Source organism: Hyla sarda, chromosome 3, assembly GCF_029499605.1.
Source record: "Hyla sarda isolate aHylSar1 chromosome 3, aHylSar1.hap1, whole genome shotgun sequence".
NCBI lineage: Eukaryota > Metazoa > Chordata > Amphibia > Anura > Hylidae > Hyla > Hyla sarda.
Genome location: NC_079191.1, coordinates 257,209,744 through 257,229,990, shown reverse-complemented (window position 1 = coordinate 257,229,990; position 20,247 = coordinate 257,209,744). Strand labels below are relative to the sequence as shown.

Genomic DNA, 20,247 nt, shown 5'->3' with positions numbered 1-20,247 from the left:
TCCCCTGTTAGGTGTGTAAATATGACTCTCTCAGAATCTTAATGGGCAGTACCAGCAGATTTCTTGTCATCCTTTTATCACCTTGGAGCTGAGTGTTATAAATGATGATTCCCATTGCTGTATGCCTGAACAATAAAGTTCATTTGGACATAGGTGGTTTTTTTTTTTTTTTGTTTTATTGACATTAGCCCGGCTAGTTATCTGAATATGTCAATTGTCTGCTGCCATCCTGACCTCTTCTTACCTCTTCCTAGCGACTAAACTCCATTTGCTGTGACTTGAGCCTGGCTGATCGTGTTTCCTTCCCACTGACAGTGAATGGGAGTCTTCAGTCTATGCATGCCTCATCTGTTTCACATGGAGCAACCTCTGGATTCCTGGTGGAAAAGTCCACACAATTCCTGAGCCATTCCCTAATGAAGGTCCACTTCAACTCAGATGGACAACATGGTCTCCAGTAGGCTTTATGGCCAGCATTTATCATTGTAGGTGTAAGTGAAGCATTTTCTACACCATTTTTTTTTTGTGTGCCGGTGATGTGTACGAGCACCACATTTATTATATGGTCACAGAGCATTTGATACATTTTGTGCAGGTCACATTTTTTAAATTTCTCTCTTCACATACACCAAAAAGCTAAGCTAAGTCTGGGCTGGTGTCGTTCTAGAGACTTTTCAGTGGCTTTGCGCCTTTCTTTGCGCCTTTTGACAAAAAGGCGCAGTTGATAAAACCCTTCTATATCATGTGTATTGCCAAAATCAGTGGATTGCAACTCAAAATCAGCAGAAATGTGTAAACCAAAAGGCGCAAAAAAGGTGCAAATAAACCCTGCTTGCGCCTTTTGTAGGCAATGATAAATGTTGGCCTATATGTCAGCATGTATATTTTTATTCACAAACAGCACCAGTAGTTTTTTCCTTGTATAGACTCTATAATCTACCTGTCTGTTGGATAAAATGTGGCATTAGATTGGATCACCATCTACAGTTGGGCTAAAGATATGTTTGCAATGGGTATGTATATTCTAGGGACATCCAGCAGGCAGCAATAAAGGCAGCATTTAATTTTTTTTACCATTTGTTTAAATTTTTTCTTTAAACAATGTTTCATAATTTTACAGTTTGCCCCAATGTTGAATGTTTGTGTAGGTGGTGTGTGGGTGGGCAGTATAACTTAATTCCATCATTTAAAGTAGCTAGACACGACTGGTTTTCAGGAGTAGTCATCATTCAGGAAGGGGAGCCTCGGTACACAGGTCTCTTGTATATATGTAGTTCCATCGCCAAGAGGGTAATGTAGGAATCATTTGTAGGCCCTTATTATAAAGAAGGGGGAGCAGCAAAAGAGGCAAGGTTGCTACTGGCATCAATGCAAACAAGGCAGCGTTTGGAGCATCAACTCAGTATATTTCTCTGGTGAGGTCTCAGAAAGGAATTTCCGCCATTATCACGCCTAAAGCTTACAGAAGCTAGTCTGGAAAACATTGGGTTAGACTAATGATCTGGAGGATGATAGCATTCTTGAACTATTCATCAGTCTCACGGCTGAGCTATAATTAGATAGTCGGTTTATATTTATGTTATAAAGATACCTTTGAAAACTCGTTTTATGTTGTATATGATGTCAGGTAAGAGCGATAAAGGCAAATACAAATATAACGAAAAACCAGTGCATTCAGGAATCTGCCAAAGATGTTCCCTATTACTCATTCAACCACTATAGGAAATGTATTAAAGTACAAACGGATGCTCAAGTTATCTAGGAACCAGGCAAGTGGTTGCAAATGCTATAGCCAAAATCTGAAACTGGAGAGGAGCGTCCTTCTGTTACCTCGTAAAGTAACACAAAAACCGGACCAACCAAACATTAAATGAAAGAAACATGTGCAGTCAGTGACAGCTTTTCAACAGAATACCACAGCAATGATTTAGGTTTATAGCCAAACATACGTATTTTATAAGAAAGCTCTCAAGCATTGTAAATTCCTTACCAACATATGTATGATTATCTGACATGACTTCCTTGTAGTGTACAGCAAGATAAATAGCTGTAGGCTCATGTATCAAGTGAGGGTTTTCAAATAGAAAATGGTGAAAAAGATTCTTCTTAAGAACAATATTATTATGAGTTAAGAGAGATATCCTCTTAGGACAGCACAATCTCAGGGAATTCCTTTTCCCTAAAAGCATTTCCCTTTACCTTAACAGGTAATTGAGCTCTCAATATTGGCTGCTCAGTCTGTGTCCTGGACAGGGGCCACAGAAACAGCCAAACACTGCACTTGGATGTTTCCATGGCTTTCATAGAGAATAAATGGAGTGTCAACACGCATGTGTATCCTGCCTCCAGTCTAATGGGAGACTCAGGTTCCTGTTCTGTAGGAATCATCTCCAGGCTCCTATAACTTGTAAGAACAATGTAATAAGAAAGGAATAAATAAACAAGAAAGGAAGAGAACCAAACAGGTCTGTTAGTTTCTCTTTTTAAAACATTACAATAATTAAATCTATGCCGTTAATGTGAATGGAAATTCTAACAAAAGTGAGAACACATTTAGTGAAAATGTCCAAATTTGGCCCAATAAGCTATTTACCCTTCCCGGTGTCATGTGACTCGTTAGTGTTACAAGATCTCAGGTGTGAATGGGAAGCAGTTGTCTTAAATTTGCTGTTATTGCTCTCACACTCTCTTATACTGATCACTGGAAGTTGAACATGACACCTCATCGCAAATAACTCTCTGAGGATCTGAAAAAAGTATTGTTGCTCTAAATAAAGATGGTCTTGGCTAAGAGCCTGAAACTGAGCTGCATCACGGTAGGTAAGACCATACAGAGTTTGACAGGACAGGTTTCACTCGGAATAGGCATCCCCGTGGTAAACAAAAGAAGTTGAGTGCACATGCTCAGCATAATATCCTGAGGTTAATCAGCAGGAAATAGATGTATCAGTGCTGCCAACATTGCTGCAGAGGTTGGGAGGGGGGTCAGCCTGTCAGGGCTCAGACCATACACTGCATCAAATTGGTCTGTGTGGCGGTCATCCCAAAAGAAAGCCTATTCTAAAGGTGAACCACAAGAAAGCCGGCAAACAGTTTGCTGAAGACTGGATTAATTGAATCATGTCCCGTGGTCTGATAAGACCATGATAGACGTATTTGGTGGTGTCAAGCTTGTGTGGTGTCAACTAGGTGAAGAGTACCTGTCAAGCATAGTGACGGGAGTGTCATGGCTGGGGCTGCATGATGCTTCCGGCACTGGGAAAATACAGTTCATTGAGGGAATTCTGAATATAAACGTACTGTGACATACTGAAGCAGAGCATGACACCCTTCAGAGACTGGGCCACAGGGCAGTATTCCAATATGATATGGACCCCAAACACACCTCCAAGATGACCACTGCCTTGCTAAAGAAGCTGAGGGTAAAGGTGATGGACTGGCCAAGCATGTCCCCAGACCTAAACCCTATTGAGCGTCTGTGGGGCATCCTCAAACGGAAGGCGAGGGAGTACAAGATCTCTAACATTCATCAGCTTGTGACGTCCTCCTGGTGGAGTGGAAGAGGACTCCAGTGACAACCTGTGAATCTCTGATAAACTCCAGGCCCAAGAGGCTTAAGGCAGTGCAGGAAAATAATGGTGGCCCCACCAAATATTGACACTTTGGGCACAATTTGGATATTTTCACTGTCCACTTTACACTGTGTGGGTGTTGTCACATGAAAACATATAATAAAATATTTTAGAAAATGTGAGGGGTGTACACACTTATGTGGGATACTGTATTTTAAAAGGTTGTGGTACTTGTGGGAGTGCCTAGCCTCTTTAATGCTAACTCCTGCTGATCCGGCAATCGCTCTTCTTATAAAAGGGGTGATGAAAAGAACTTATGCATTGTCCGATCACTTGGATAAAAGTATTACAAAATTATTACCACATAGCGCCAACATGCTAGATATGAAAAATAGGGCTGCATCCTAAAGTCTAACATAAGCCGCGTCTGTGGAGGGTTAAGATAAATATTTTAGGGAGTTATCCAAATATCATTTTAAACTTAAGACACTTTCTGTAAAACAAATAAAGCAAAATGTCATACAGAGGTGATGATCTTAGCTGACAAGTGTATGTGTCCTGAATCATACCCACATCCTACCAAAAAACCACATAATTTCCTTTTTTTTGTTGTTTTTTAATACTCAGTTCAGGCAATAATCCAGTGGCTGTATTACCATGGGCAGGTTATGAAAGGGATTTCTGTACAATATTGCATAAATATTAATAGAAAAATATGTGCAATGCTAAATAACATGTTATTTTACTGTGTTACAGTATTCCACAGCATATGAGGTGTTTTTTTTTTATTTTTTTTTTATTTTATTTTTTTAAAGAGAGAATGTAACCAGATTTAAAATTTCCATTCAGGAAAACATATATTTTTTTTTAAACATTATGTTTGTATTTTAGATATACTTACATTATTGTTCACTTTTTACATTTCTTTAAATTTTAGCACAGAAATGTATAAATAAAATGGCTAAACTGGATTTTTAAACAATTTGGCAACTCAAGAACTTAAACGCTCTTTAATCATCTTATTAAAGGGTAAGGATACATCCACCAGCCCTGATGTATATGATGGGTCATGACCACTCTCTCCTGCTGATTCTCTTTAAAGGTGCTGACAACCTACTGGGTGTGATTATTTTTTCTGTTCTCTGTTGAACTCTGACACTCTGTCAGAGGTCAGTGCAAGGCAGGAAACCTGTCAGCTACAGTTATAACAGACTAGTAGCTAGTCTGGGCCAGGGACATTGAAGACAAGTGTATTTAGCAGGGTGGAGCATAGTGATTGCACCTCTTTGTAAAATGTCCTCCTTGCCTCTTATGACTGATCTGGGTGCCTTAGATGGTCACTTTGCTACACAATTTTAAACACAATTTCTCCTCTCCCAGTCTCACTGCAGGAGACAGGTTATATACACTATGTTCCAAATTATTATGCAAATGATATTTTTCTCATTTACCTAAATAATTTATGTAAATAACAGTCAGCATAATTCTCATGTTATCAACTGTTAAGAGTACAATTAAAATTTTATTGAACAAATCTCTTAATAACAGTATTTTTTTAAACATAAAAAACTCACAATGCACTGCTCCAAAATATTATGCACAGTAAGTGTAATGTCCGTTCATTTGTTTTTCTATTTTTCTATTTAGGTGTGTATTCACACACTAGTTTGTTCAGAGCAGTTTGCTATTCTACCTGGATAGGAAATAGTTAATGCTCTGAACAAATGAGAACTCGGTGCGGTTATTTAACCTCTTCAGGACACAGGGCGTATGGATACGCCCTGCATTCCGAGTCCTTAAGGACCGAGGGCGTATCCATACGCCCGTGGGAAATCCGGTCCCCACCGCTACCCGGCTGGGGACCGGAGCCGGATGCCTGCTGAAATCATTCAGCAGGCACCCTGGCACATCGCCCAGGGGGGTCCTGAGACCCCCCCCCCATGTTGGCGATCGGAGAAAATCGCATGTCAATTCAGACATGCGATTTTCTCCAATTCCGGGCTGATCGGGTCTCTGGTGACCCGATCACCCGGAAAATAGGGCTGATCGGAGCTGTCAGCAACAGCCCCGATCAGCCTAAAGGATAGGAGTGAGGTTGCAAAGCTGCGATCTCCTCCTATCCCCTGCCATTACTCAGAACGGAGTTCTGACCAATGGCAGCGCAGGACAGGGGGTTGCCATGGCAACCCCCCATTCTGCCCGCCCGTGGATGTCGAGGGGCTCTGGGAAGAAGATGGAGGCCATACCTGCAGGAGAAGATGCCTGGGGACCTGGGATCTTCGCTGGAGCCTGCTGGATCTTTGCTCAGGTAGGGAATCGACAGTGGGGGGGAATTGAAAGTGAAAGTAAATCGATCTTTACTGTGGCAACCACTGCAACTCCCAGCATGCCCAGACAGCCAAAGGCTGTCTGGGCATGCTGGGAGTTGTAGTTTTGCAACATCTGGAGGCTCACAGTTTGGAGACCACTGTTACAGTGGTGCCCAAACAGTAGCCCTCCAGATGTTGCCAAACTACAACTCTCAGCATGCCTCGACTGCCCAGGCATGCTGGGAGTTGTAGTTCTGTAACATCTGTCCCTTCAGATTTAGCAATTTTTTGAAAATTGCTGCTCTACTTTGAAGCCCTCTAATTTTTTCAAAAAGCAAAAGTATGTCCATTTTATGATGCCAACATAAAGTGGACATATTGTATTTGTGAAGAAAAATAAAATGTATTTGGAATATCCATTTTCCTTATAATTAGAGAGCTTCAAAGTTAGAAAAATGCAACATTTTAAAAATTTTCATGACATTTTGGGATTTTTCACCAAAAAAGGATGCAATTAACGCCGAAAATTTACCACCAAAATAAAGTAGAATATGTCACGAAAAAACAATCTCAGAATCAGAATATTCGGTAAAAGTGTTTTCGCATTATTAATTCGTAAAGTGACAGTGGTCATAATTGCGAAAATGGGCTCAGTCCTTAAGGTGAAAAAGGGCTGCGTCCTTAAGGGGTTAAAAGGGTTCTCTGGTGCTTAGACATCTTATCCCCTATCCAAAGGATAGGGGATAAGATGCCTGATCGCGGGAGTCCCGCCGCTGGGGACCCCCGGGATCTTGCACGCGGCACCCCGTTTGTAATCAGTCCCCGGAGCGTGTTCGCTCCGGGTCTGATTACGGACGACCACAAGGCCGGCGGCGTGTGACGTCACACCTCCGCCCCGTGTGACGTCACGCTCCACCCCTCAATGCAAGCCTACAGGAGGGGGTGTGATAGCTGTCACGCCCCCTCCCGTGGGCTTGCATTGAGGGGTGGAGCGTGACGTCACATGCCGCCGGCCTTGTGGTCGTCCGTAATCAGACCCGGAGCGAACACGCTCCAGGGACTGATTACAAACGGGGTGCCGCATGCAAGATCCCGGGGGTCCCCAGCGGCGGGACTCCCGCGATCAGGCTACTTATCCCCTATCCTTTGGATAGGGGATAAGATGCCTAACCATGGGAGAACCCCTTTAACCAGAGTTCTCCTGCATTCTGGTGCTGGTTATTGTGCAATACACTTTCAAGTCTGCTTGAGCATTTACCTTGTATTTATCTGAGTGTTAGCCATGGTTAAATAGTCTTGTTCCTTGTAGATTTTAGTCTGTTACATTTGTCGGTTTTAGGATTTGTACATTTCTGTTATGTATCTGTTCACACTATGTCTGAGTCTTGCTTGTTATATTCCTGTTTCCTGGAGCCTATTCAGACTCATCCGGTTCTAGTCTAGTGTTTCATGTATTATATTTCTGTTTCCTACTGGGTCAGCATCTTGTCCACACGGTGGAGTGTATCCGCTGGCCAGTAGCCTATTTGTCTTTATTATTAATAGCTACTCCTTTTGTGGAGTGGGGTGTCCAGGTTGATCTGATCTTTGTCCTTTTTACTTGCACCTGTTTGTGAACAGTGTCTTATGTTTCTGATCAGTTTGCCTGTTTATATTCTGTCCTGTTAGTATTTGTATCCTGTTTGGTATATCTGGTTGTCGAGTAGTTAACTGTTCTGGCCTGTGACCGACAATGTATATTATGTGTTTTTACGCCACTGCACTTTAGCGCACAAAGGGACCGGCGCCCAGTTGTCGATCCATCGTTTAGGATGGATAGGCAGGTAGGCAGGGAGAGTGATTTTAGGGTCAATTTAGGGCTCACTCTCCCTGTCCCCCCAGTTGGTCATGACAGTAAGTTTCAAAACACTTTATAGGTTGTAAAGAATTGAAAATTTTCATTTTTGATTTCAGTAAATACGCTGCAAACAACACGCTATTTCAGTCAAACTTTTAACAATATTTTAACTTTTTAAACATTTTAACAGGTCACATTACATTTTAATATAGGAATCCTTATTTGATAGCAGCTTCACAAGTCTTGCATCCATTGAACTTGTGAGTTTTTGGACAGTTTCTGCTTGAATTTGTTTGCAAGATGTCAGAATAGCCTCCCAGAGCTGCTGTTTGGATGTAAACTGCCTCCCACCCTCATAGATCTTTTGCTTGAGGATGCTCAAAAGGTTCACAATAGGATTGAGGTCAGGGGAGGATGGAGGCCACACCATGACTTTCTCTCCTTTTATCCCCATAGCATACATTGATGCAGAGGTATTATTTGCAGCATGAGATGATGCATTGTCATGCATGAAGATGATTTTATTACAGAAAGAAGTTCTTCCTTCTGTACCAGGGAAGAAAGTGTTCAGTCAGAAACACCACATACTTTGCAGAGGTCTTATTTACACCTTCGGGGACCCTAAAGGGGCCGACCAGCTCTCTTCCAATGATTCCAGGCCAAAATATGACTCCACCACCGGCTTGCTGACACATTGCAGTCTTGTTGGAACAGGGTGGCAGTCCAACAACCATTTACTACTCCATCCATCTGGACCATCCAGGGTTACACGGCACTCATCTGTGAATAAGACTGTTTGAAAATTAGTCTTGATGTATTTTTCTGCCCAATGCAGCGGTTTCTGCTTGTGAGCATCGGTTAGTGGTGGCCGAATAGGTTTATGCATAGTTGCAAGACTCTGGAGGACTCTACAACTAGGAGGACTCTACAACTAGGACTCAAGCGGCACCAATAGCTTCAAATATCTGTTTGCTGCTATGTAATGGTATTTTAGCAGCTGCTCTCTTGATCCGATGCATGGATCTGGCAGAAATCTTCCTCAATGTGCTTTTAGCTGCACAAACCCGTCTGTGCTCTGAATCAGCCACAAAATCTCTTAATAGTACAATGATCACGCTTAAGTTATCGTAAAATATCTAATGTTTTCATACCTCGTCCAAGGTATTGAACTATTTCACTCTTTTTGGTAGCAGAGAGATCCTTTTTCTTCCCCATATTGCTTGAAAATGGTGCTCTGCTTAATAATGTGGAACAACCACTTTTAGTAGTTTTTCCTTAAATTGGGCTCACCTGGTAGTCTAATTATCACAGGTGTGCGTGATGCCATCCATGAGTTAAACTGAAAAACAAAATATTTAATCTTTGTAACACAAATAGAATTTGCATAATAATTTTGAACAGGGTGTAGTAAGTGAGCAATAAGCCAAGCACTTATCTGAACTAATTCCAGAAACTGGTGGCAATCTGAACACCAAGATCCTGACTAGTGTTGAGCGAGCTGAGCCTAGTAAATCCGGATTCGACCCAAACTTCAGGTTTTTGTTTGGCTTGCTGAACTTTAGAACTTTTACTGGTTCGGTTCACGCCACCTGGCAAAAAACAAAACATTTTTTTACTTCCTGCTGTCCACCTCTTACTACTGTATGCTGACTACTACTAGTCCCACTTGTCCACCATCAACCTTGCTGCTGCCTCCAGCCAGACCTGGGCCGCCTGGCCTAATAAAAAAAAATAATTTCAACCTCTTGCTGTTCGAAGGCTTCTACAACTCTTACCAGTCCACCTTCTCCTGTTGTACTCTGGCTACTACAAATCCCTCCAGTCCTCCTTCACCCCTGCTGCTGGTAGTTTCAACCAGGCCTTGTAGTCCTGTCTGTCTACAGTAGATAGTAACAGACTGTCATAAAATCTTTGTAAAGACAAAGTTAAATATATAAGGCAAAATATGTTTATGACATTTTGTAATATAGCAGGCAGGTGTACCACAAGTGAACTGCTTATGTTATTTTTACCTAAGCACTAAACATTTTTGCTGGATTGTAGATGAAAGTTTCCTTTAAACGGTAGGGATTACATTTTTTGTCTCTTAAATTGATTGATTTGCCAACTTAATTTGGAGCTATTTCATTGACTTTGGTCTACATTGATGGCCGTTTTACATTCATGAGATAATTGACTGAAATACTGTACATATGCCATTACAAGAGAATGTTTGTTTGCAACTGGTCAAATAAGGACATTTTGCCTTTGGAAGGAAACCTTTGATCATGGATGTCAAACTGAATTTTTGGCAGGTCATTTCTACAAAGCAATAGAAACAATGTGTCAGGTTCATGGTGAGTTTCTGTGCTGACTGTTTAGGTTTAATAGAGTGAACCAAAGCTCAAAACTTGACAGCTGAAGTCAGTATATGATGTGAAGTTTTAAGGAGAAGTGAACAGATTAGAAGCAGTTGATGCACCTATCCTGAATTGTCATTTATTTCTAGTATTTAAATACTAAACTAGCATTTATCAACTTATCTCATTCTACCAAAATGATCGCTTATCCTTAGGATAAGCCATTAAAGCACAACTTTCATAATTTTTTAACCCCCCAGACTACTACAATGTTGTTACTGATGACCATAAAGTGAATGTAGCCATACCTTTATCGCCGCTTTTCCTTTTTTTATAAGTTAAAAAATCATGTTATTCAGTGGTCAGGCACAGTGGGATAGGCGTGCCTTGGGGTTCGCAAAGCCCCTCTGCCGCCACGCCTATCCTCTCTTTCAGCGCTGGGACGGCTGTGTAGTAAGACAGCGGTCCACTGCGCATGCACTCCTCCCTGCAGGCTCTGATATACGCACATTGCTGTGAATTGACAGAGCGAGCACTAGCTCCCTCTAGTACTGCAAATGTGCACTAAGAACTTAGATGGCGGGAGCGAGTGCTGTCAATTAGCAGCAGTGCACGCACATCAAAGCCTGCAGGGAGGGTCGCATGCAATGTGGACTGCTGTGTCTTACCGCACAGTGGTCCCAGCGCTGAAAGAGAGGATAGGCATGGCAGCGGAGGGGCTCTGCGAACCCCAAGGCACGCCTATCCCACTGTGCCTGACTGCTGGATAACATGATTTTATAACTTATAAAAGAAGGAAAAACTGCATTAAAAAGGTATGGCTACATTCACTTTATGATAATAAGTAACAACATTGTAGTAGTCTGGGGGGGGTTAAAAAATTATGACAGTTGCGCTTTAATGGCTAATCCTAAGGATAAGCCATCATTTTGATGGAATGGGATAAGTTGATAAATGCTAGTTTAGCCTAGATTTGTGGTTCTTTGGAACAATCCTGGGAACAATTCACACTTAGGATTAGGATATGGAAATACCCCTTTTAATATAGGATGCAAGCACAGAGGCCTACTATGATCACCTGAAAGTCAAGCTCAGTGCATTCTAATGGCAATATGGACTTTGTACCTATCTATCACTGGTATCCATTAAACAGTACTAACCACTCTGTTAAAGTTTCTGTCTGGTGCAGTTATGTTTCAGTTATCAGTTAAAGGGGTACTCTGGTGGAAAAAAATGTTTTAAATCAACTGGTGCCAGAAAGTTAAACAGATTTCTAAATTACTTCTATAAAAAAATCTTAATCCTTCCATTACTTATTAGCTGCTCAATATTACAGAGGAAATTATTTTCTTTTTGGAACACAGTGCTCTCTGCTGACATCATGACCACAATACTCTCTGCTGACATCTCTGTCCATTTTAGGAACTGTCCAGAGCAGCATATGAATATATTAAAATGAGCCCTACCTTGTCCGGATCTGCGCCGCCGTTCTCCCGCAATTGTAGTTTTACTATCTGTTGAAATCTTCCTGTAACTGGCACGGGCAGGGCTTCGGCACTTAACTGGCACTGACATCAGCACCGCTTATGAATATTCATACCCCCTCCCCCCAGTTAGGAGCGGCAAAGAGAGGGAGAACTGGAGGGAGGGGGCGATGAATATTCATAAGCGGCGCTGATGTCAGTGCCAGTTAAGCGCCGAAGCCCTGCCCGTGCCAGTTACAGGAAGATTTCAACAGATAGTAAAACTATAATTGCGGGAGAACGGCAGCGCAGATCCGGACAAGGTAGGGCTTATTTTAATCAGTGTCTCCAGCACTATCCATCAGTGCCTGTGGATAGTGCAGGAGAAAACATGTGACAGCTTTCCTTTAATATAAAATATAATATTTATTGGTATACATTAAAACAACCATCAGGAAGGTCAGCGTGCCGAAACGCGTGTAGAAGTAGTGCCATCCCAGTCTCTGCCTGGCACTTTCCTGTGTGGGTATTGTTCATGTTTTACCTTATTGCACTGATGTGGTCTCCTCTTATAGCACTTTATGCATATGGCACTTTTCATCACAATACTATATTGTGTTTAACCACTGCACTATATCTTGTCCCATATTGCTGCTATTCATATTATGTGCAATTTAATGAAATATATGCCCACCTAATACCATCTTGATTGGCAGAGATGCCGGTGATGCTGCTGTATTTTTTGTGATGCTGTTTCCTTTCCCCCACATCAAAGATTTTAGATTGTACAAAGGTTTTCTATTTTACAATAAGTTACTTTCTTCTTCGGTTATTATTATGACCCTAAAATTATAAATAAAAGTAGTGTTGACCAGTGAGGTAAGTATAAGGCTTTCATTTTGATTCTTCACAGTGCACACTATATATGTATTAAAACAAATATTTGACAGGAGTCTTGTATTGAACTAAAATGGCTTGTATTCTTGCAAAATAGAAGTTGCAAAAGTGAAATAAACAAGGTCTGCTAATTTAAACCAGCTATGGATGTGCACAGCCAGACATTGTTTACAAGATTCAGGCTTGACATTGATTTGGCTGTAATATCTGATTGTCTCCAAGCTCTCCACATTGTCAACTGATATGCAATAGACTCAGTTCAGTGATGTAGGGCCTTGAAATTAGAAAAGATCCCAAATAGTTTACTGGGAGCCAAATATAACTATAGGACAAAGAAGTTACTCAGTTTAAATGAGGAGTTTAGTTTGGCTGCAATTATAGCTGCTAAGGATGATGCAACTAGTCTTTTATAAATTTAAGGGAAACTCTGGATGAAAATATTATATCAGGGGCATTAACAGGGTAAGGCTAAACAGCGGCCCTGCTCGCCATCTCACCGCACAGCTCCGTTCCTCTGTGATTCACCTGTTTTATGACCAGCCAATTCACACAGGGGTGTGTGTGTGTGTAAAGCAGAAGTGACTTTCTCTATGCAAGTCTATAATACACTAGGACATGTGAATAATCTCTGTTCCTCTCATATTAATATCCTAGGTGTAAGGGTGGCCTTGCATGCATAACATAATCACAGTAGAGGGTGTAATTAGCTTTCTCTTGTAGAAACACTGCTATATTATCTGGCTTATTTTTTGTACCTATTAAATTTGTTCACGAGACAGGTGTTGTGTCTGCTCCCTATTAAGATGCGGACCCTATATGGATATTTCTCATCGGTTGGTAACTTTAACTAAGACTTTTGAAGTCCTCTTTTGTGTAATAAGTCTCCTTTTTAATTGTTTTATTCTATTTTTTGTACGAATAAAATGTTTGCCTTTTGATTATTTTCCTGTCTGTATGCTATTTTTGGGGGGCGTTTTACCGTCATTAGGAAGCATGGTGCAGGCACTCGATGGATAGACATGGCTTTGCACTGTCCTGTATGTCAATCAATCAAGCAGGGTAGAGAGAGGGAAGGGAGAGCCAAGAGGTGGGAACTTCACCAGCTCAGCCTTGCCTATATGACACTCCCATGATACAAACTTTATTTTATAACTTCTGAAATACAGTTATAGGAGCTATATGGTGGATTTTAAAATTGGGCACTGTTTTAGTTGCTTTCAGGAGCAGTAAAATTAATTCAGTTGCAGATAAAGGAGTTATGCAGCGAGATTATGTTTAAAAAAAAAAAAAAGATATGCCCATACTGTCAGGTAAAAAAAAAATAAACCTCTACTCACCTCTAGCACTCCTGTGGTGCCTCCGGCATCCTGCTCCAATCCCCAGTGTCATACTCTTCCTGTTTCTGGGGCCCAATACATTGCGCTGCAGTTCAGCAGATTGCTGGCCGGTGTCCTGCCTTAGCCAGTGTTTGGCTAAGTGGCAATGTGACGTATCAAGCCCCTGCCACGATAATTTTCATGATGCCCGAGCCCAATATGTCATTACTGCTCAGCCAATCCTTGGCCAAGGTGGGACACTGCTGCGGCCAGTGATTAGCTGAGCTGCAGCGTGGCGTTCTGGGCCCCAGAGGCAGAAGAGGATTGTACAGGAGACCAGAGAAGTGATACTGGAGGCACTGCAGGAGCACTGGAGGGGATTAGGGGTTTATTTTTATTTTTTTATATCTGACAAAAAGAAAAAAAAACTGACTGCATAACTCCTTTAGGCTATCACTAAGAGTCAGATCCACATAATAGCACCTTCTGATGTCAAATTAAGGAAACTAAACACTTTGTGGTTTCAATGAAATTAATAAAGAACAAAATACTATAGTTTTCACTAAAGGTGTTGTTATCCACCTATAATAATAACAACGTTTTGACAGCCACAACTAATTATCAGGGAACTTTATTTACATGAAGCTTTGGGATGAGCCCTTGTTTAAAAACAAAACATTGTATAGACAGACAGGAAGACCAATGTAAAAATCTGTATAGATTCCACCCATAAAGCTATGCATACATATCACATAGAAAATTGTTGGTTGCTTGATGTAGAGTACGGTTCTCAGGAACACTTCATTCTTTATGTTGTTTTTTGCCTTGTTCCCATGTCTACCCACAATACATCATGGCACAATAGTTTAGGTTGTGCTAGAGCCCTTCCTGTCCTTTTCACCTCCGGTAAACTAGGGTTAATGTGGAAGGAGAAAAGGTCTTGCTGACCACAATTATTAGTGATTCATCTTTACAGTTATCTTCCCAAGGGTGACAAGGTAAAATCAGCAAAGTGTTAGCACCGAATAAAAATAAAGAAACATAAAAGTCTAAACACAGCTTCAATTTCAAAAGAGAATATCTCAGTGCAGACATAAGAAGAGCCACACACCTACTTGTTATGGCTCCACAAAAAAAAGTCTTTTAGGTTGTGAGTAATAAAAGAAAGGAAAAAAAACAACATAAAGTCAGCTGTCTTAAGAGAAAGTCGGATTGTAGGAATGTAAAAACAAATGAAAAAGAACAGATGAGCTTCAGATGTGGACAGGCTCAACAAAATGCCATCGCCTTCCAAAGTCTCAGTCAAGTCCTCTGGGCTTAACATAACTGGCCAGGGTCAGACCAATAACAAACCACAAAGGGCCTCTGCATACAACGCTGCTGTAACAAGACAAAGCAAGATTGTGTGTGTTTAATATGTATCAATTACAAACAATAACAAATGAAAGCAATCTCCCTAATGAGGGACACTTCATCACCCTTACATGTTAAGAACAGATTCCAGAGGTTGGAGACTGAAAAGAAAACAGTGCAACTTCCCTCTGTGAAAGACAGACGGAGCAGCCAGTGAGCTCCAGCTCTGTGGCCACTTAGCCGTGCTAATTCCCATTAAAAAGACTATAAATACAGAGCGCAGGTTTATATACAATAAAATACGAGAATGTAAACCAGAGACCTTGCAATCCTCCAAATGAATATGAAACCGTTCTATGTTAGCTTAACCCCTTCATAAACCTTCAGGGTGGTGGACACAAAAACACAAGGTCAGAGGCAGGTGAAAAGTCATTTTGTAGATTCTAATAAAAACGCTTGGCGAGCAACATCAGTCATGTTGTTTCATTCCTTCAACAGTCTGTATCCATATATATGTATAACACAGTGAACATGCTTATTTCCACCCGATCCTCGGGATCAACTAGACATCAGTAAAACAGAGTGGAGCATGTGCGTTAGCTGTGTGGCTCCCACACACCTGTCAGTAATTTAGAACTGAGATTGACCGAGACCTGTTAAGGAAAAGTATGAAGGAAGATGGCGTGTTACACGTTGAAAGTGTGGAGAGGTTTTCATATTCACTTGAGAAAGGTAGACTGCCATCTCAGCCGCATCCATAAGATGCACCATCTGTAAAATAACACGAAGCACTGGACGTCAGACAACCTGGCGCTCATTGGTAGAACTATAATCACTGCAGTTCTGATCTCTGGCTCTGGCTCGTTCTCCTCTTGCAATTCTCTTTGTTAAGCCGCTAAAATACTTCTCACGGAACGAGTTGTGACCTTCATACAGCGCATGCTGCCCATCCTTCAGGTGTGCATACTGGTCCTTGTCCTGGTCAAGAAAATGCACACAAAACATCAAGTTACCACAAGTCTGCAAATACAATAACTATAACATAGCATGACTTTTATTACATACAATTCCCAGAGTTCTCTTATCATATGAAGTTTTTTAATCTTTTATTTTAGGTGGTTTTTTTAGTAAGCGGACAATGGATGACATTGCTTAAAGACATGAGCCTAAAAATTTGTCAATCAGGCCTCGAAGACTATGATTGGCATATAATATTAAAAAAATAGTAAAAAGTTGCAGCACTACTCAGCCAGATCTGTAGTTGTGGTGCCAGTGCCCCGAACCTGATCAGGGTTCCTCCAGACAAAAGGTTCCAATGGCACAGCACTCAAATAAACAAGGTGCATTTATTCAATCATGTCTCAATACAACAACGTTTCTGCTCCTATGGAGCCATTTTCAAGCCTATTGATACACACATCATAAGGGGAATAAATACCCAACAAACCAAATCATGACAAATCATGCAAATCCAATATCAATCAACACACAAATATAAAAATATAAAATAATTTACATTATTCATATAAATACATCTTTTTCATCACATAATAAAGTGCATATAAATGTGCAATGTGCATAAAATAGAGATGCTCGAAAAAAAACATAACTCCACAGGCTATACAGTCATGGCAGTAAATGTTGGCACCCCTGAACTTTTTCAAGAAAATGAAGTATTTCTCACAGAAAAGGATTGTAGTAACACCTCTTTTGCTATACACATGTTTATTCCCTTTTTGTGTATTGGAACTAAACCAAAAAAAAGGGAGGAAAAAAAGCAAATTGGACATAATGTCACACCAAACTCCAAAAATGGGCTGGACAAAATTATTGGCACCCTTACAAAATTGAGGAAAAATAAGATTTTTTCAAGCATGTGATGCTCCTTTAAACTCACCTGGGGCAAGTAACAGGTGTGGGCAATATAAAAATCACACCTGAAAGCAGATAAAAAGGGGAGAAGTTCACTTAGTCTTTGCATTGTGTGTCTGTGTGTGCCACACTAACCATGGACAACAGAAAGAGAAGAGAACTGTCTGAGGACTTGAGAACCAAAATTGTGGAAAAATATCAACAATCTCAAGGTTACAAGACCTTCTCTAGAGATCTAGATTTGCCTTTGTCCACAGTGCCCAACATTATCAAGAAGTTTGCAACCCATGGCACTGTAGCTAATCTCCCTGGCCGTGGACAGAGGAGAAAAATTGATGAAAGGTGTCAATGCAGGATAGTCCGGATGGTGGATAAGCAGCCCCAAACAAGTTCCAAAGATATTCAAGCTGTCCTGCAGGCTCAGGGAGCATCAGTGTCAGCGCAAATTGTCGACATTTAAATTAAATGCTATGGCAGGAGACCCAGGAGGACCCCACTGCTGACACAGAGACATAAAAAAACAAGACTACATTTTGCCAAAATGAACTTGAGTAAGCCAAAATCCTTCTGGGAAAAGTCTTGTGGACAGATGGGACCAAGATAGAGCTTTTTGGTAACGCACATCATTCTGCTGTTTACCGAAAACAGAATGAGGCCTAAAAAGAAAGGAACACAGTACCTACAGTGAAATATGGTGGAGGTTCAATGATGTTTTGGGGTTGTTTTGCTGCCTCTGGCACTGGGTGGCTTGAATGTGTGCAAGGCATCATGAAATCTGGGGATTCCAAACAGATTTGGGGTCACACTGTACAGCCCAGTGTCAAAAAAGCTGGGTTTGCATCCGAGATCTTGGGGCTTCCAGCAGGACAATGACCCCAAACATACGTCAAAAAGCACCCAGAAATGGATGGCAACAAAGCGCTGGAGAGTTCTGAAGTGGCCAGAAATGAGTCCAGATCTTAATCCCATTGAACACCTGTGGAGAGATCTTAAAATTGCTGTATGGAAAGGGTGCCCTTCCAATAAGAGAGACCTGGAGCAGTTTGCAAAGGAAGAGTGGTCCAACATTCCGGCTGAGAGGTGTAAGAAGCTTATTGATGGTTAGAAGAAGTGACTGATTTCAGTTATTTTTTCCACAGACTGTGCAACCAAATATTAATCTAAAGATGACAATAATTTTGTCCAGCCCATTTTTGGAGTTTGGTGTGACATTATGTCCAATTTGCTTTTTTCCTTCTTTTTTTGGTTTAGTTCCAATACAAAAAGGGAATAAACATGTGTATAGCAAAACATGCGTTACTGCAATCCTTTTCTGTTCTGGATGAGCTGCACTACCTGAGCCTTGTGTGGGTTGTAGACTCAGTCTCATGCTACCACTAGAGTGAAAGCACTACCAGCATTCAAAAGTCACCAAAACATCAGCCAGGAAGCATAGGAACTGAGAAATGGTCTGTGGTCACCACCTGCATAACCACTCCTTTATTGGGGGGGGGGGGTCTTGCTAATGGCTTATAATTTCCACCTGTTGTCTGTTCCATTTGCACAAGAGCATGTGAAATTGATTGTCAATCAGTTTGGCTTCCTGAGTGGACAGTGTAATTTCAGAAGTCCGATTGACTTGGAGTTACATTGTATTGTTTAAAGGGGTACTCCCACCCTAGACATCTTATTCCCTATCCAAAGGATAGGGGATAAGATGTCTGATCGCGAGGGTCGCGACTACGGGACTTCCGTTCCCGTAGTCGCGACTCAGACCCTCCAGAGGTTCCGGTGAAAAAACAGGTGGGTGCCGCATGCAATAATGCGGGGGTCCCCAGCGGCGGGACCCCCTGCGATCAGACATCTTATCCCCTATCCTTTGGATAGGGGATAAGATGTCTAGGGTGGGAGTACCCCTTTAAGTATGTTGTTTGAGCAGTGTATTTGCAGCCCTCAACATCTAAAGAGTCAAATACAGTGGGGCTGACAGCCACATCTGTTTTCCAAGAAGCTAGTTGGGGAGCACAGGTGTATTGGTATGTTCACATGATCAATAAATGTTCCAAATCTGCAGTGTGGACATTTTGCACAGATTTTAATGTGTTTTTTAAAGGGGTACTCCAGTGAAAAACTTTTTTTTTTTTTAAATCAACTGGTGCCAGAAAGTTAAGCAGATTTGTAAATTATTTCTATTTCAAAATCTTAATCTTTCCAGTACTTATCAGCTACTGTATACTAAAGAGGAAGTTCTTTTCTTTTTGAATTTCTTTCCAGTCTGATTTAAAAATGTTTTATTCCACCGGAGTACCCCTTTATGGGTACATTCACCTGTGCGTATTTTTCTGCTGAGGCTAAGTTTCCACAAGTTTTTTTTCAGGCAGTTTTTGGATAGCTGCCACTGCAATTTTTGAGCCAAACTCAGAAGTGGATCCATAAGGGAGGAGAAGTATAAGTTCTTCCTTTATATGTCCTATTCCTTATGAATACACTACTTGCTTTGACTCAAAAACTGCAATGGCAGTTTTCCAAAAATTGCCAGATAAAACAAAACAAATTGAAACTTTCTTCAATAGGTAGCAAAAAAAAAGCGTGAAAGTACCCTAAAGCTACCACTTATTTCAATGGGAGCATGCATTAAAGATGATGTCACTATTTACTTGAGTTATTTTTTTTTTTTAACCCCTTAAGGACACATGACGTACTGGTACGTCATGTGTCCGCTCCCGATCTATAACGCGAGGCCACGGCATAGCGGGTCGGGCCCGACCTCTAACAACGGCCGGGACCCGTGGCTAATAGTGCGCGGCATTGATCGCGGTGCCGCGCGCTATTAACCCTTTAGACGCGGCGTTCAAAGTTGAACGCCGCGTCTAAAGTGAAAGTGAAAGCATGCCGGTTAGCTCAGGGAGCTGTTCGGGATAGCAGCGGCGAAATCGCGACATCCCAAACAGCTTACAGGACAGCTGGAGGATCCCTACCTGCCTACTCGTTGTCCGATCGCCGAATGACTGCTCAGTGCCTGAGATCCAGACATGAGCAGTCAAGCGGCAGAATCATCGATCACTGGTTTCCTATGAGAAACCAGTGATCAATGTAATAGATCAGTGTGTGCAGTGTTATAGGTCCCTATGGGAGCCATAACACTGCAAAAAAAAGTGGAAAAAAAAAAGCGAATAAAGATCATTTAACCCCTCCCCTATTAAAAGTTTGAATCACCCCCCTTTTCCCATAAAAAAAAAAATCTGTGTAAATAAAAATAAAAATAAACATATATGGTATCGCTGCGTGCGGAAATGTCCGAATTATAAAA

At 41.3% G+C, this 20,247-nt stretch overlaps 1 protein-coding gene across 2 annotated transcripts in view; it reads right to left on the bottom strand.

The window, feature by feature from the left end:
- Positions 1-14,354: 14,354 nt before the first annotated feature.
- The window catches only part of TRMT11 (tRNA methyltransferase 11 homolog), a 72,188-nt gene continuing 66,295 nt past the window's right edge, over positions 14,355-20,247 (bottom strand). For both annotated transcript variants that reach the window (XM_056566482.1, XM_056566483.1), the window contains one exon: positions 14,355-16,064. In XM_056566482.1, coding sequence (XP_056422457.1) covers positions 15,885-16,064 — 180 coding nt within the window. In that variant the 3' untranslated portion in view covers positions 14,355-15,884. The remainder of the gene's footprint in view (positions 16,065-20,247) is intronic.